This window comes from Strix aluco, chromosome 4, assembly GCF_031877795.1.
Source record: "Strix aluco isolate bStrAlu1 chromosome 4, bStrAlu1.hap1, whole genome shotgun sequence".
In the NCBI taxonomy this organism is placed as follows: Eukaryota; Metazoa; Chordata; class Aves; order Strigiformes; family Strigidae; genus Strix; species Strix aluco.
The window spans coordinates 123093550-123110601 of NC_133934.1; the positions used below are offsets into that span (position 1 = coordinate 123093550).

Sequence of the window (17052 nt, forward strand, 5' to 3'; positions counted from 1 at the left end):
CCCATGACTCCTAAACCGAGAATGTAATTGTGGCCTTCGAAAGCATTTTGTGCCATAGCAAAAGCAGGAGTAATAATTGTGCATGATAATGTTAATGTTTTGTTGTTTTTTTTTTTTTTTTTTCCCTACCCCCTGCACAGGGACCCTCCAGAGGGATCGAATTTTTAAGAACCTCACTCGGAAACGCCAGCGGGCAATGCGAAGGCGAGTGCATCAGGTGAACGGGCACAAATTCATGGCTACCTACCTGCGACAGCCTACGTACTGCTCACACTGCAGGGAGTTCATCTGGTAAGAATGGCTCGAACATGATGGTGTGGAGCTTCCTGTCCCTTTGTGGTTTGAGGACTGACATGCCATCCCCGAACCTGAATCAGTCACCCAGCACTTTACCAAGGGCCAAGGATGGGATTCCCTTTGGCTGTCGGATGTAGCAGGGTATATTTATGCTGCAAACTGGAGTCTACTGCAGAGAGGCCAGAGGTGGTGTGTATCTTGGATGCTGGAAACAATGTGGGATGGTGTGGGGGTGAGGCAATGTTCCTCACTTATAAGCACAGATGTTATTTCGGGGTGGGGGAAAAGTAACTCAGGCAATCTGAAGAAAGACCCCAGATATTAACTTGAGTGGAACTTTGAGATTACAGTGAGAACAAACAGTTGCTTGAAACTAGAGAAAATGCCTGAGAACAGAAAAGCCATCTCAGAGGTGTGAGGTGATACACGTGGGGGAGTAGGCAGAGCAGAGAGAAAAACGTAGATATGTCTCAAAAGAGCATGAAGTGGGAGAGGTAATAACAGGGTGTGGGCTGCTGGGATCAGTCTAATAAGTGTGGTGTGTGTTGTAATAAAACGAGGTATTTCAGAAACTAGAGTGAGGGGGAACATGGGGAATAACGTGCATGTTGACAGCCTGCCCTATAAGCTACTTACGCTCTCACACCCCTGTGCTGAATTGCACCATTATTGCTGGGTAGTTTTGCCCCAGGGATCTGGTTATTTGGGATCCTCTTGCATATTGGCTCTCTCCTCTGCAAACAATCTGCAAGAGGACTGGCTTTCTGATGTTAAATTATGTTCATATTTTGTTTTGGACAGGGGCGTGTTTGGGAAGCAGGGATACCAGTGCCAAGGTAAGGTGCTCTGCTCCTGCGTGGTGTGTCTGTAGGATGTGTTGTTTTGGGAGTGCTTTCCTGTACTGCTGGGACATCCTGCGGTTACAAGTTTCTCTGAAGTCAACGCTTCTCTTCCTCCCCAGCCAGCCAAAGCTGTGCATTTGAGCAGCTGTCAGGCTGACGGCTTGCATGCGTGCGGGAGCGACCACCTACATTCATACAAATACCGAGGGGTCCAGTTGCTGTGCTTCACCCTGTGCAGATCCACTGAATTGTTGAGTACATGCAACTCCCAGCTAGACTTGAGACATCCAGGTCCCTTCAGGACAGTGTTCAGCTGGTATTGGAACACAAAGTACCCTGCTGGAATGGCCACCCTCTTCCTTTCTCTCCCTGTGAAGTTAAAAAAAAATGAAATAAGGGATGTGACTTCAAAGGGCAGCCTTGTGGGCTGGCGCAGCACTTTTGTCTGAATGCGTGTTTTGGCTGAATGGCTGTATAGATGTATGTGGTGCTTGTTTGCACTTAATTGTTGTTCTGCCTTTCCCTTTTTCTGTGGTAAGATGACAGAATTACTTGCTTCACAGGTGCATGGTCATTCAGTATAGCCGCCTAACACAGCCTGTTTCTTGTGCAATATAATAGGGCACTGGTGTCCTCAAATGAAAGGAAGCTGCATGTAAACTAAATGGATATCCTGCATAAAATTTCTGGGTGAAAGTGGACGTTATTGATAGCCCTTCATGAGTACAAGCTTAAGTCAGCAACAAACAGCATAGTGTGGGACCCTGCAACGTATTTGCAGCTTGCAGTTTCCATTACAAAAATCTCCTTATGTGGACAGTGGCTACAGCCCTTAGTGGTGTCCACCGTGCACACTGGGTTATGGAGTGGAGGAATCAAAGTTCATTCCAGCCAATACAGCTTCAGACCTGGAGAGACCTCAGCCCTGCTTTAGGGCTGATTATTCCCCTTGATGGGGACTCACTAATTAGCCTAGACACAGCACAGTATTGCTGCACTTATCCAGTTTCCCAGATGCAGGCATTGCACTGGGCCTTAGTGACAAACTAACCTGGGCAGGACTCACTTGGATATCCAGTGTAAGAAACGTTCTGACACTGAGATGACTCAGACCTGTGTTTTCTAATGTTGTTTGTATATATGTTGTGCGAAATACTCTTCACTGGGTAATTATTTCAACAACAGTTTTTTTAGCTCATTTGAGAAGTTGCACTGTTGTTTCTGTGTGCATCACACATATTTTATATAGGTAGCTGTTTTCCAGGCTATATGAATGGTCCAGTGCAGAATTTCTGTTGCAATGGGTTGGAGATACCTCTCCAGATCTGTTATGAGATTTTGGAAATCTCAAGCCACCGATTATTTTTCACATCTTTACTGTGTCCTGATGATACATCTGAGCCTTGAAGGACCCAGCTGGTGGGTTGATTTGTTCAGTCTTTGAAGAGCTCTTTTCAGCATGCCTTTTTTATTTCCTAGTATGCACCTGTGTTGTACACAAGCGCTGCCATCATCTAATTGTTACAGCTTGCACGTGCCAAAACAATACTAACAAGACCGATCTCAAGGTAAAGTCGTGTTAGTTATTTTGGGTCATCATAATTTGTGAATCTCCAGGGTTGGCTGGGTTGCTGGGGGATGTCCTATAACAATTTATTCTGTTATGTTTATTCATGGATTTAAAAGTGAGAGCGTGATAAGGACGTGTATAAAGGTCATGCAATGTCATCTGGTTGTTCTTCTGTTAATACCAATAACTGGTTGGACTAGCACATAGTTTAGGAAGGCAGGGTGTCTTCATTGAAAGTCATCAAGAAATAGTAAAACCACTGTTTTCCTTGGTAATTTTCTTGTGTGATTAACTGTGTTGTCATCAAAATTTGGTGCCTGGTTCTTAATGTGGATTTCTCTGGCTTTAAAGTCAAACTACTGGTCTTTGTTATGCCTCTTTTTTCTCTTCTGGTAACTTAAAGTGCCCATTTAGTCATTGCTCCACACCTTCACTCCATGAAATTATTTCTGTTGTAATAAAGAACCCTTGCATAACTTGTGTTTCTGAAGGTTTTCTTTCTTGCTAGTTTTGACTGTATTTGATGGGAGTAGCATCCCCACCTAAAACTGCCCTGTGCATTGCATGTCTCATTTCTATAACTGGAAATTGTTTAATAACTGCAAGGAAAATCCAACTGAAATACTTTTAATTGGGATGTAGCTTTTTATGGTGTGCCATACAGAAACCTTCTTTCCAGTGCAGATAAACAATTGCCTTTTCTCATTATTTCTTGCCTCCAAACTTCTGAGCTAGACTTCTTAAAATGACCCCTTGCCAAACCAGATGAAAATAAGTGCTTAAGGCTAAAGTGCAAGTTAAATGGTGAGTCTCCTCACACCTCTTAGGATTGTGAAGGGTTTATAACACCTCTAAGCTACTTTAAAAGAAGACAAAGGTAAGGAAGTACTGCTCAGTTTAAACTCATTGTTTCAGTTCACCTCTGACTTTTCTTTGTAAAGTGGTGGGTTCCCCCTCAGTCTTCCAGGATCTGCATGTTGAGACACAAAATGGAAAGTAATGAGAAGGTTCAATGGGGATGGGTTTCGTCAGCCGATGTAACATTTTCTGTGGTGTCTTTGAGGTTTGAATGATTCACAGTTGGAAAAGAACAAGGTTAAAAAGGGGATGAGAGCAAGTGATAAAGCAAAACCTGGGCCTGAAATGAAAGACTGTTAATAACAAGGAGGGTGAGAAGAGGAATGAGAATTTTGGGAGGAGCTGGGAAAAGTATTCTATATTAAATTTAGTAAAATCAACAGTTTGACCTAAAGTTACATCTTTGCACATAGTATGCAAGTTAATAATTTGAAAACTGTAGCTGACATAATTTATATGTGGCACTTCAGTGTGATAAGTTTGTGGTGAGGTAATCCACATTTCTAATTCTAACTTGGTTTTAAGAATTTAAAATTGGCTAGGCAGTCTTTTTTTAAAATCTGCTTTGTCAGGTAGTTCAGCCTGCCCATCAAGGAAACCAGAGCAGGCTTGCAGCAGGTGAGGTTGGTCACTGTTCACTTGCAGTAAACCTCAGTGAGGTGATGGATTGGGACATTTTCTGATTGGAATTATTTTCATAGTTCTGCACTTAAATGCCTGTATGTAAATGAACATCAGCTTTTATATATGTATAAGAAATTTAAATCTGTGCTTTTCTTTTGGTGCCTCAGGTGACTGAACAGAGGTTTGGAATCAACATTCCTCATAAGTTCAGCGTCCACAACTACAAAGTCCCAACTTTCTGTGACCACTGCGGTTCCTTGCTCTGGGGAATCATGCGACAGGGCCTACAGTGTAAAAGTGAGCAGCTTCTTTCTGTAGCCTTTTCACAAAATACATATATTTTTAGACTCTTGATGCACTGTGTGGGCTTGATTTGTGCAACCCTCAAGAGAAAACCACACAATGAATATTCATCTTTGCAAGAGTTAAAAAAACCACTGATCTACTTTTTAATCTCTGGCTTCCAGAGGACTCTACTTTGTGCTCTCAGCACAGCTTTGTTTAACTTGCATTATTGAAAATATTCTTGGGTATCTCTGCTTCCTGCATTCATTTTTCCCTTTACCTGAAGGTTTTTCCTTGGCTAATGAGATAAGGCAATGAAAAGGCATCCAAGGGCAAAAGAAGGTCATTGCTTTAGGTTGACTACCCTGTCTGTCATGCTGCTAATTGATGACAAAGCATGTCCTGGTGTTATGTTTTTGTTTCAGTGATCCAGACTGTAAAATCGTAACAGTCTCCGTTTGCCTTCATCTCCCACAAGAGGGGGTGTGTGTGTCCATGAGTGAGAGCAAGGAAGATTTTAGTTTCCTACTGAACAATGTCTTTAAAATTAGATGCCTGCAAATGCAGGGGAAGTTTGTTGCAAATTCTGTGGCACTATAAATGCTAATTTTATCTGCAGGCATAGCTGCAATGGTATTTATATACATGACAAGCATGGTAATGAATAGCTTCAGGCAATGTGACATCCTGCTTGGAGAGTTTGGGGTATATTCCTGATTTTCAGGAGTTTATTCTCTTATGAGGGTCCTAATTTTGTTTGCTGAGATCAGTGGCAAAAATCTCTCTAGTTCAAAGATGCAGAGTAGATATGGATGGGTATATTTCCTGAAGCAGAATTGCTAAATTATTTCTCAGCAACAAATCCCTCCAAGTTATTTTAATTGTTACTTTGCTTTTACTTTCCATCCTTACCATCACCCCTGTCAGTCTGTAAAATGAACGTCCACATCCGATGCCAAGCAAATGTTGCACCGAACTGTGGGGTGAACTCAGCAGAGCTTGCTAAAACCTTGGCATGCATGGGTCTGCAACCAGGAAGCATTTCCCCAAATTCGGTGAGTCTTTTCTCTCTTTTTTTTTTTTTTTTTTTTTCCCCCTCATCTATTTAAAACATTTGCAACTGAATCTTTATATGGGTGCAGAAAAAGTCAGAGACTTCAGTTATAGCAGATGACGTTGGGTGGTGGACTGCATGAGTAGGCTGTTGCTGTCTTTGGCTTGTGGCAAAGACTTCACCTGGAAAATGGATGTCTTATATCCAGGTTTACCCTGACAGAGGCTTTAGTCTATAAGTGTTGCTTTGCTGTCCACTTATGTTTCACAGTGGTGTGACTCCATTGACTCTTATCTGTGTGACTCCATTGACTCTTATCTGTTTGGCATGAATGAGAGGAGAGTAAGAACCCAAACTAATTAATGGTCAATATAATTCATGCCATACCTTTTTTTTTTTTTTCCTACCTTTCCTGCAAACACAAATGCACTGTCTGCACACATGACTTGGAATAGAGCATAAGAAGAGCTCAGCAAGAGGCCTAGGTTCTCTTCCCCACTTTGTCACTGTTCCTGAGTGATTTTGGGGAAACTGTTTCGCTACAGTTTTCCCAGCTCAACAGGGCCCAGGTCCCTGTCAACACAACATCATCTCTAGTCTGTGCTGAGACAGGGTCCCAGTGAGATTGTTGCCAGGGTTGGGACATGTGTGTACAATTTCTGCTTGTCAGTACCTAAGGCATCCTAAAAATCCAGCTGTTGTATATCTGAGTCTATTCAGACAGTTTAAAACACACTGCAAGAGCTTGAGTGAAAATGCCCGTAAAGGGTAATGAAAATCAGAGCTGTCATTTGATAACAAGTTTTCATCACGTTTCCTTTGTGAGCAGTTTTGAAAAGTGAGTTTGCTTGAAACTACAATAACCCATAATAAAATATTGGTCTATTTACTTTTAATTGACCAAAAAGAAAATATTAAAACCCAAAACATACTTGCCCAGACGTGGTAAATCTTGTCACACAGTTACTCAGCTACATGGGTTGACCTCATGATACTGTATCAGCCTTGCCTGCAAGTTAGACTGTGCTGCCCCTTTTGATTTCAGTTGGTTTGTAGCAAATGAGACTTTCTTATCTTTGCTCTTCATGCTGTAGCAGCAGTTCAGGAGGACAGTTGTCCTGGGAGTTATAGGAAAACACAAGTCCCAGATTCCCTTCTCAGTTCTGTAAAAATCAGCACTTGTTAGCATTTGTTGTCTGCGTAATCTGCACGTCAAACGGAGATGGAACCAGGAAAATACAAATCTCTGCTTGGTGTTTAACGGTTTCTTCTCGTTATTCATGAACTAAAGGCTCTAGGTAAGTGTTCATACTGTGCTGTAAGCTTAAATCTGTTGGGAGTTTTACTGGGTGCTGTCCTGAATGCTCTTGGTTCCTTCCCCATGGCTGGGATTGCCATTTCTGTGGCAGTCAGACAAGTCTTGTGTGCAGGAAGGATTTTGCTTTACACCAAAGTAGTCACAAGGTGGAGCTCAAGAAGTCCGTGTGACTTTGTTCGGGCTAATAAACTGAATAAAAGTACTCGTGGTTTGTATGCATACTCATGCCTGGAGAGCTGCGAACAGGGGGCACTAGAGGTTTACTTGATCATTCTATACTGCAAATATAGCTCTAAAAATGTGTGCGAATAGTGGTAAAATGCAGACACCTCACCGCTGGCGTGGGAATGAACAGCCTTCCTTACAGCAGTGGAAGAAGCTAGCAGCCCAGTTGTGGGAAAGAAAAATGTTTTGAAGTTTGGGTCCCACTGAACTGGGTTTTGAGTAAGAGTCTTAAAATCAGTCAGAAACCGAAGAGATTCAGATGAAAGCTGCTTGGGTTCTAGATCTCATCAGTACTTCACATATTGCAGAAATGATGCAGTTCTCTTTGCACTGATGTTAGATAGGAGGCTTGGATTTCCACACTCATTGTCTTATTTTTCTGGGAAGTGAGGATGGAGAGAGGCAGGCTTGCCTCTTGGATCTGCTGGGTTTACAGCTTAAAATGCCCAGGTCAGGAACCAGCGATGACATCTCAGCACAGCTCTGTGCAGTGCCGAGGTTGGCCGGTCACATGTAACAGCTATGTGGGGTGGTGGTACCAATGTTCTTTCTGTTCCAGTGGCCCTACAGTGCATCTGAACAGGTCCTAAATGCCCAGGTTGGTAGGTTGACTACTTGTGTACACTTCTGAGGCAAAAGTACAATTTCTATGCAGACTGATACTTATTTACTTTCCTCCACAGAAACTGGTTTCAAGATCTACTTTGAGACATCAGGGAAAAGGCAGCCTTAAAGATGTCAACAATGTTAGTGAAAGTTCAGCAAGCAAACTTGGGATCAAAGACTTAACCTTCCTTCGTGTATTGGGAAAGGGCAGTTTTGGAAAGGTGAGAGTTATTCGTGGCTCTTTTGGGGAAAACCGCATTCCTCATTTAAGAAGCTCCAAGGTAGATGAAGTTATTCTATAACGTGGTACACAGGCTGTCCAGTGGAGTATGCTTTGTGCAGCAAGGCTGGTTACAGAGAGCAGGGTGAAAAGGGAAGAGAAAGAAAGCTGACAGCAAAGTGAAGAATTGGATATCACAAAAAAAGAAAAACATTAGCAACCAGAGGAATAGCTGCATGCCAGGGCCCATACCAGAAATTGCGAGTGTGTGCATTAGCACTCATTTGGGCAGCATCTCTTGGAGCATGTAAAGACTTTTCCTTTAAAGGAAACAAGGCAGTGGTTTTAAATGCAGTGAGATGGGGATTTCGTTTCTCTGCTTTGCCACAAAGCCAATGTGAAATGGTGCGTTTGGATTCGGTCACCGAGGAGGGAAGTGGGATGGATGGCAGCTCAGGGGGTTTGCCCTGACGCAGTGGATGAGCTTTGATCAGCTAGCTCCACAGCAGACGTTGGAGCAATGTGTGGGGGTATTTCTATCTGGAGAAGCCTGCTGCAGGCAGTAACATATGTGTCATCTATTGTACACTGATGCCCATGCTAACAGGCTGACTCACCTGCATCCACAAGCCTGGTCATGAGATAACTGACCTTTCTAGTGTGAGAAGGTGCGAGACATTCTGTGTTGCTCATAGAGACTGAGGGCTCAACACTTGCGATTCATCCTCCCCTTTGATTTAGGTGATGCTTGCCAAGATGAAAGAGAGTGGGCAGCTCTATGCAGTGAAGGTGTTGAAGAAGGACGTCATTCTTCAAGATGACGATGTTGAATGCACCATGACTGAGAAACGCATCCTTTCTTTAGCAAGGAACCACCCGTTCCTCACCAAGCTCTACTGTTGCTTCCAGACTCCTGTAAGTATAGCCCAGGTAGTGGACAGCCTTCCTCCTGACACTGGCTGGTATGTTCAGGACAGAGAGGCGCTCTCCTGTGTATTTGCTCCCTGGCCTGTTATAAATATCTACCTTAGGCACAGGAGAAACCTCTCAGCTCAAGGTTGAACAGAGCACTCTGCTATAATCCACCTCTAACATCTGCTGGCCGTTTGGCAAACAAAATCCTGCCTTGTTCTAGGCTCCCTAACAAAATGGTAGTAACAGGGAAGCCTTTCTTTGTGTCTTCCCTAGAAAAATCTTTGTGCCAGTGAACATTTCCAAATGCATGTGCACAAATGTCTACAGACCTGCAGTGTCCTCCAGCTGGTGTGGGATCTCAGGCGCTGCTGTCTGGTTACCTGAATTTTAAAAGGACTGTATTTGCATAGAGTTATCTGCAAACTTAATGAATTGTACTTGGAAGCAAGAGTAGCCTCCTCTATCTACCAGCCATTGTATACTGCTCAGAACTGAATGAAAGATCATTCTGGGGTTACTGGAAAGGATCTTACTGATGTGTGCGGACACTGAATCAGATCTATATACAGTTGGCATTTCTTCTCATGTAGATAAGACAAATGATAGCATTGCTGTCACTTGTGGTATGTACACCTCAGCACATGCGCTGCCTCTCCAGGACTGCACATGCGCTGCCTGTCCAGCTTAGAGCCTCCTCTGGTGTATGCATGTGGGTGGGAGCTTGTTGCTGATGTGGGTCATGGAGGGAGGAGTGGCTGTGATGGAGGCAGTGACCACAGCCGTGTCCCAGCAAGGTAAGTTTGGGAGTCCCTGAGCTAAGCTGTTGTTAGGAGTAAAGCATTTTCTGCAGCATAGCTCTTCCAAACTGCCTGGGCTCCTTTCCAGTTGCTTTTTGTCCATTGCTAAATGGTAATAGAGCTTGTTTTCCTCTTCTAAGAGGCAGGAGAAACTTGCCCTTTTAACTGTGGCTTCAGTCCTCCTACATGAGCCCAAAATACTGAAGAAGGAAAAAAAAAAAAAAAGCATCTAGCCACCTACCCATTTCTCTTCTCACTGGGCTGATGCAACAGCCAGCTATGGAGTTTAAGAATTGTGCTCGTTTAGGGTGGAACCCTTGAGTAGACTCACGTAATAGAAATGAGGTGGTTTGGTTTTGTGGGTTTTTTATATACAGCTTACATGGTTCACAGAGCAGCTGTGCTGTATAGAAGAAACAAAACTTAAAGCTCACTGTTGTCACTAGTAACAAAGGAAACTCCTTTTTTATTTCATAATATGAGGACACAGGGCCTGAATTTGAGTGGATTTACTGAAGTTCTCATGTAAAATATCAAAAATGTCCCGTACTGATGTGTGCTGTTTGAGGTCAGATGCGGGATAGCAGTGGTTTTTGTCACTCATTGCTATGTTCTTTGTTATGATTTTGCTTACTGAATTGCATGTAGATGTGAAAATAGCAGTTGTGCTCTTCTGGGCTTTGTAGAGTATTTCCCATGAATTTAGGGAAGATTTAAGGTCACCGTGCTAGTACTGTCCATCATGTTCAAAACATGAATGCAATCTACTATGGGTGCAGATGAGGTCTTCTGGGCTCATGAAGTAATTGCAGTCTTTTGCAAAGGGCAAAAAAAGGGAAGAACTTGGCCTGTTTAGACTAGCAAATTGAAAGCAAAAAGAGGATCTGATTGATGTCTGCAGATGTTGAACACTGAGGAGGGAAACAAAACTGTCAAGATGCTGGCTAAGATTAAATGAGTCTAGACTGGCCATGGATACAGTTAGACTGGAAATGAAAAGGAGGTTGCTAAACAGTAGAGCAGCCTGGAACAGGAATTTCTGGACCAGCTTGTCAGAGGAGCGGAGGGAAGAACCCCGCAGCCTTTGCTGCCCTGAACACAGAGCTGGTCAGTCTCTGGAAGGGTGCCAAGGGAGTGGTGCTTGTCATAGGAGGACCCTGCTATTTCCAGTCTTTCCCAGGTTCCTCTTTTACTTGAATCCCACTTTGCTTCATTATCTGGATTGTCAGTAACATAACACCACTTCAATAATAAACAAAACCAAAAAGGGAAGTGTTTACAAAAGAAAAAGTAGATTTCAGCCTAATGTGGTTCATCATGTCTTTTGCCCATGTTCTGCACTCAGTGACACCCACTTCAATCCAGAATAACCAGATTTAAATTGCTTATAAAAGCATAATTAAATCCCTTTGCTATAGTAGAGGAATGATTGCAACAGCAGGGTATTCATTGGACAGAGCCCTTCCAGGAGGGCTTAACCAGGCTGATACAGTACTTAGAGTCTCATTCTTTACATGGCATTGGGTTATCCCCTCCATTAACACAAACTTGACAGAAAAGAATATATATATAAAATGAGTAACCACTTACTCAAAATGTCGGCCTGCAGCCATATTTTAAAATGTTACTTATGTTTGGAGTTGGGGGCAAGGTTACACCAAACAATACCTAGTTTCACAGTTACATGGAAACCACATTTTATGTATTACGCAGCCCACACTCTGAAAATGTGGTTTATGTTATAAAAAACAAAGCATGATTCCAGTCTGCTGTGGAGATCTTGGATAAATAATGTCCTACTGGGCCTGCCTTTAGGAATTTTTCAAGAACTAGTCATTTTGAGGCTTCTTACCATTTGTCAAAGCAAAGTCAGAGCCTGATCCCATAAGATGCATCAAGACAGGCTGGGACTAACTGTCAGGGTAGTAGCCCAGCTGGGAGGTACCTGGGGCTTATGGTAGGTGCCACCAGTACCGTCTCATTGCATGTAAGTTAAATTATGTACTGGGCTGCTTCAGGAGCTCATGGGAAGTCATTATCCCCTCTGCTTGGCACTGGTGAGGCTGCACCTAGAATAGAGGTGTCCAGTTATGGGCCCCGCTCCAGTTTAAGAGGAAATTGTGAAAACTGGAGAGGAAGGACCTTGGAAGTACCTGAAATGCTGCAACAATTTGAGGACAGAGTGCTCAAAGGGTTTGAGGGTTTGGCTGGATCTAGAACCATTTGAATTCTGACTCTTGTATAATATTCCACCCAAACCAGCAAACTCTTCCCCTGCCTTAAGCAGCCTGGGGGTAACTTAAACAGCCTGGGGCACGTCTGTGCTGCATGGTGCGATGTTCTGTAGTGCATTAGCTAATGTTAGCTGAGCTGGCACAAGTACAGAAACAGCAGTGCGTTACCTGAGTTCATCTATATTGCTGCTACTTTTGTTTTAGAGCTAGCTGAGGTTTTTCTGTACTTACATTGGTTGCTGATGGTTTTCATAAAGGTTTTCGGTTCTCTTGTGCTGCCTCTGTGCTCAGTGTGGTCCTAATTTAATCTCACCTGCAGCATAAGTGATACCCGCTAGCAAGGGCTGCTTTATTTGCCCAGGGTGGGCTGAGGCTGCCTGACCTCCAAACAGCCTCCTTGCTCTGTCGCAGAGAAATACTGCAGCCACTAGGTGGTAGGAGCTGCAAGGGTTGTCTCTGCCTGGTATGGGTCACAGTTTTCAGAGCCTAAAGAGGAAATATTAGCTGCACAGCAGGCTGGCAGAGGATGGACCATGGCCCTCTGCGTGCCCGGCGCTGGGCTGGGCAGTTTTAGACTTGCACCTCCAGATTCCTTTCCTGTGAAAGGCAAGGAAGGAGTCCTGCTGCTCCCTTGCGGGGGGTGGGGGGTGTGTGTGTGCAGTTTAAGTCCCGTTCCAGCTGCATCTGTGTGAGGTCTTCCTTGCTCACCACATCTTTCTTTAATTTTTTTTTTGTTTGTTTTAAATTGAAAGCCTTGCCTTGGGAACTTTACGCTTTGCCTAAGCCATTTACCTCTGCTTTTTCTAGGGCCTGAGACTCATCCTTTAGTGTCAGAGAGGATTATGCTCCCGCTCCAGTAATCTGTGAGTTGCTGACAGGTGCTGGAGCTGACCTACGGGTAATCGTGGATCCTGCATTAGGGGTCACAAGCACCAAAAAATGCTTGTTTCCATTTACCTGACACTGGTGTGATCCAACACCTCAACAATACTGTCCTAGAATGGGTGAAAGGGGCTATATGTATAAATAGCTAAATCAGTAATTTAATCCTGGGGAATGTGGATCCTGGAATGTTTTAATTAAAATGAGTTTGCAGTAAGTAGGTCCTGTCTTCTTTGGAGTTTAGGAACCATCCTTCCTGCACAGGTGGTTTGCTTTTAAATCCTTTTGTCTCCACTCGTATGCATGAGAATGAAAAGGGCTGGGGGAGATCATCTTCCCATGCAAATAGTGTCAAATAGCTTCTGGGTTTTATGTTTATTGCCCTTATCCTTTTCTCATGACTGCAGGGTGCTTCCAGGGGATTGTCCCCCAGGCAATGCTGTTTCCAGCACTGTCCCTGCTAACCTGATCGTTATATGGATTTGCTTTCCGTGTGGCTCTGCTGACAGTTGCTGAGGCACAGAGCCTAACCATGTTGTTCCAAAAATAGTGAGACACGAGAACTTGGCAGAGGGGGCGTGATTTTCTATAACAAGCGTCCTTCCAAGATAATAGCTAGCAGAGGTGCTATTGAAGCCATTAGGGACTGGCCCAGGGACTCCAGGGCAGCATAATCATTGAACTGGTCCCGTTTTACAAGGACAACCTGCTGTCCGGCACGCAGCTTTCCGCTCCCTTTACAAGCTTCAGGCTGATGTCATGCTCTTGACGTGGAAGGGGGAGGCTTCTCCACGTCTCTGCTGGCTCTTGGGGCACTCAAGCAATTCTCCCAGGGTCAGCATGGGCACTCTATCATGGATCACCCAGGTGGTTAGAGAGATGAGCCTGTAGAAGTGTTAGAGCTAACCTGGAGCCTTTGATGAAGACATAAGTTTCAAGTGAGGGCCCACCAGCCAAAGTGGTGGGACTGAGCAGTGGCAGCTGGCTGGCTGCTTACCCACCCATTGGTCCCCAGATGCCAAAGGAGAGGTCTAGGTGCCCTTGTATGTCCAGGGAAGTCCCTCAGTCAGGGTCCCCCCAGGGGATCTCCAGCATCAGCCTGGTTGTCCATCAACCACTCCACTGTCACCAAATGGGTAGAGCACAGGGCAGCCCTGGGGCAGAGCCTGGCATGGTGGAGGTGAGGAAGGCTGGAAAGGCAGTGGCAGCTTTCCCGGGGCTCTGCTTAGATGAACAAGCATCCTGACACAGGCCTTGGAGACTGCTGGTGGGTGGTAAGGAAGCAGTGAAGCCTCTTTGATGTTCTCTTTGAAAGACGCTGAGAGGGAGCCCTTTGAGAGCAGAGAGGACAGCTTTGATCATCTCCCAGGCTCTAAACCCCCAGCCCTCCCTCTCTGGCATGTCGGGGAGGCATAACTCCATACGTGCTTACACCCGACAGACGAGTGCAATTCTCGGATGCTTTTCTGCAAGCACTGAGACTCCTTCCCCTGTTCTTGAGTGTTGAGACTTGCTAGCCCCAAGCCACCGTGCTGGAAGATCGGTGCACACTTCAGTTTTGTTGCTGCCAGTCAAAATCAAGCAAACATGTTGATGGGGACATCCTGTTTCTAGGCCTGGCATTTTCCAAAGAGCTTGGTACAGTCTAGCATGCCTTCTGGACATAAACACAGGTGCCCTCCTGGGGGCTTGCTGCAGAGTCCTTCCAAAGTCAGGCTTGAAGGACCTTGAGTTGTGCTTTACCTGGGGCCCTGAGGCAGTGAGTTAGGGTTTTTGGGGGGCTGTTGGACAGGGAGGTACAGGGGAATTTCCTTTCCTCACCTTCCCTCTCCGGTGCGGCTTCTGCAGGTGTGTGTCACGGTGCCCATCACGTTGGCTTTGCAACCAAGGGAGGGGCAGTCATTTTCTGCCTTTCTCTGACTCCTGTCCTGTATAACACCAAATAAAGGCAGACTGGTCAAAACCTTGTTTTTCTGTGGTTTTGCACTGTTCACATCCACCAAAACCCCATGACATCTTTGCTGGCACAAGTTGCCGGTAAACCAGATGTGTGAGGCCTCCAAAGCCCAGTCTGAAAGGCTCGGCTTTTCTCTGACGTGCATACCTTGTGGTGGTCTCTTCATTGCAGGAACATACGGGGTCAGGGTTTTTTTGTAGCCAGAGTGGTTTCACTTGCAGAAGATGAAACAAGATCAGACTGACATTTCTGATTTTATCTGTAAACACTGGGTGCCCACACTTAGGCTGCACATTGAGGTGATATGAGCTGAAGTGAAAACACGAACCAAAGGGTTAGCTGCCATCATCTTCTTGTAGCCCCTGAGCATAACTTTCCCACCCCTGGTTGTTGAGGGACTTTAGATACTTGCATTTTTATGAAGCTGAGAAAATGCCTGTCTCCATCTGCAGTGGCTTATGAGAGAGATCGTAACTGTTAAGCAAAATTATCAAGTTTAGTGCACGGGTAGCTGAAGAAGATGCTGTTGCTTATGGTTAGCCACAGTATGTGAAACTATTTTTCTTTGGACTTCAAATAGGGGAAATTGTGACGTAAAAAGGGGTCAAAGTGGAACCAAGTCACAAACAGCCTGAGCAAGCAGGTGCCAGTCAGTATTGGGGGGGGCCAGAAAGGCAGTGTAGCTCAGGGAAGAGGTAACCACCTGAGGTATGACCCAGGGGTGCTTCAGGTTTCAGTCTCTTTGCATCTGTATTGCTTTCCAGGTGATGTTTAAGGTGAGAGGATGGATCCACAAAACCCTCATAGCAAGCTGTTTCCAATCAGCCTTTGGGTGTTTTGGCACTTTTGATTTTCCTGAAGACCTTTGGCGGAGCTTGTAGAGGTCTCTAGCCTTCCCCAGCACAGTCTGAGGCCAGCACATATTTCAGAGTTCAGTATTTTTAAAAACAGGCTAGAGCTGCCTCAGGTTGGTCACTCCAAACAGGAAACAGCAATTCCAGTAGCTTTTTTCTGAACTGAAGGCTGTAAAAAGAGCATGATCTTTTCAGAGCTACTCTCTTCGGAGATACCATGATACCAGCAGCCAGCTGAGGGGTGCAGATGTCCTATAAATCTTTGATTAACAGGTGATGTCTATAGCTTGATACATTCTAGTTCCTTATTCCTCAATTTATTCCCCTCTAAGTTCATCCAACCCTTTGGTTTTTATCTTTCAAGTGGGAAGGAGTGTTTATGTATTTTTCTATGCAATTTTAAAAGGTCTGGAGGGGAAAATTTAATTTTATTTCTTCTTTTAATTTGTTCTGTATTTTTTTGATATTTTGTTTTAATGGTGGCCAAACTGGCTTTTTTTTTTTTAATTTGGATTACACAGACATTTTTTGTACATGATTTAATTGGTTGACCTAGTACCTGAGATTGATTTTTTTTTTTTTTTTTTTTTTTTTTTTTCTCCTCCCCCCCACCAGTTGCGGTTTTTGTTTTGTTTCCAATGAAACAGTTACAAATGAAAGAGTGATAAAAATCAGCCTTTTACATGTAAGTTGAGGAAAAGTTTCTGGTCATAAGATGAGCTAATCATGTAATCCTGCTGTGAATTAGACTGTCTTGAGGGGAGGGGATGAGATGGAAGGATGCATGTATGGTTTACTCGCATATCCCAAAGGATGCATTGTTCCAGAGAAACGATTGAATTTGTGTGTTACAAGAACTGTCCAGCCGGTGAGCTTGAAATTTCAGCCACATGGTTAAGAAAACAGGGGCAGAAATTTGGAGGGTGTAGTTAGATTTGTGATTATTTTTTTTTCTGGGACAGGTGGGAACCCGCAACTCCCATCAGCTTGCCCTGGGTTGTGGTTGTCGTTGTTCAGCTCTTCTGGAATGAGCTCAGCGTTAATACTGTGCTGTGCACACATGCGTGCGGGAGGCAGGCTTTACCCCGAGGGACCCTGCAGAGTTTATTTATGCAAATGGCAAGAGCCAATTTGTTGTTCTCTAGGCGATGTTTACGTGCCTCACTGCCGCGGCGTAGGAAAGCCTGCGTTGTGCCCGCTATCAGCAGCGCCAGATAGGAGAGCGCGCTTGTCAGTGATAACTGGTGGTAACTGCCCCGTTCCCATAGTTGTGACAATGACGCTGGTGGCTCTGTTAAAGGAGCTAAAAATGAGCCTGGTGTGGGGAAGTGACTTGTCCTTCTCAGAAGTGTGCTCACCAGCTGCCCAGCCTGGAGAAGATGGCTCATATGCCTTTACCCCCTTTCTGAGTTTGCTGAATATTCACTGCACTCACTTCTGCCTAAAAACCACCCCAAAACCAGTGGAAGAAAGAAACCTTCCCTTTCTCAGCCTTTCAGATGTGGCGCCATGCA

The 17052-nt window shown here is 44.5% G+C and overlaps 1 protein-coding gene across 1 annotated transcript in view; it reads left to right on the forward strand.

Annotated features, from left to right (window-relative positions):
* Nucleotides 1–17052, forward strand: part of PRKCH (protein kinase C eta) — a 119464-nt gene that overhangs the window by 50272 nt on the left and 52140 nt on the right. The window contains exons 3-9 of the mRNA XM_074820931.1: nucleotides 141–291; nucleotides 1099–1133; nucleotides 2619–2707; nucleotides 4359–4488; nucleotides 5404–5531; nucleotides 7757–7900; nucleotides 8641–8814. Of these exons, the coding sequence (XP_074677032.1) occupies nucleotides 141–291; nucleotides 1099–1133; nucleotides 2619–2707; nucleotides 4359–4488; nucleotides 5404–5531; nucleotides 7757–7900; nucleotides 8641–8814 (851 nt within the window). The remainder of the gene's footprint in view (nucleotides 1–140; nucleotides 292–1098; nucleotides 1134–2618; nucleotides 2708–4358; nucleotides 4489–5403; nucleotides 5532–7756; nucleotides 7901–8640; nucleotides 8815–17052) is intronic.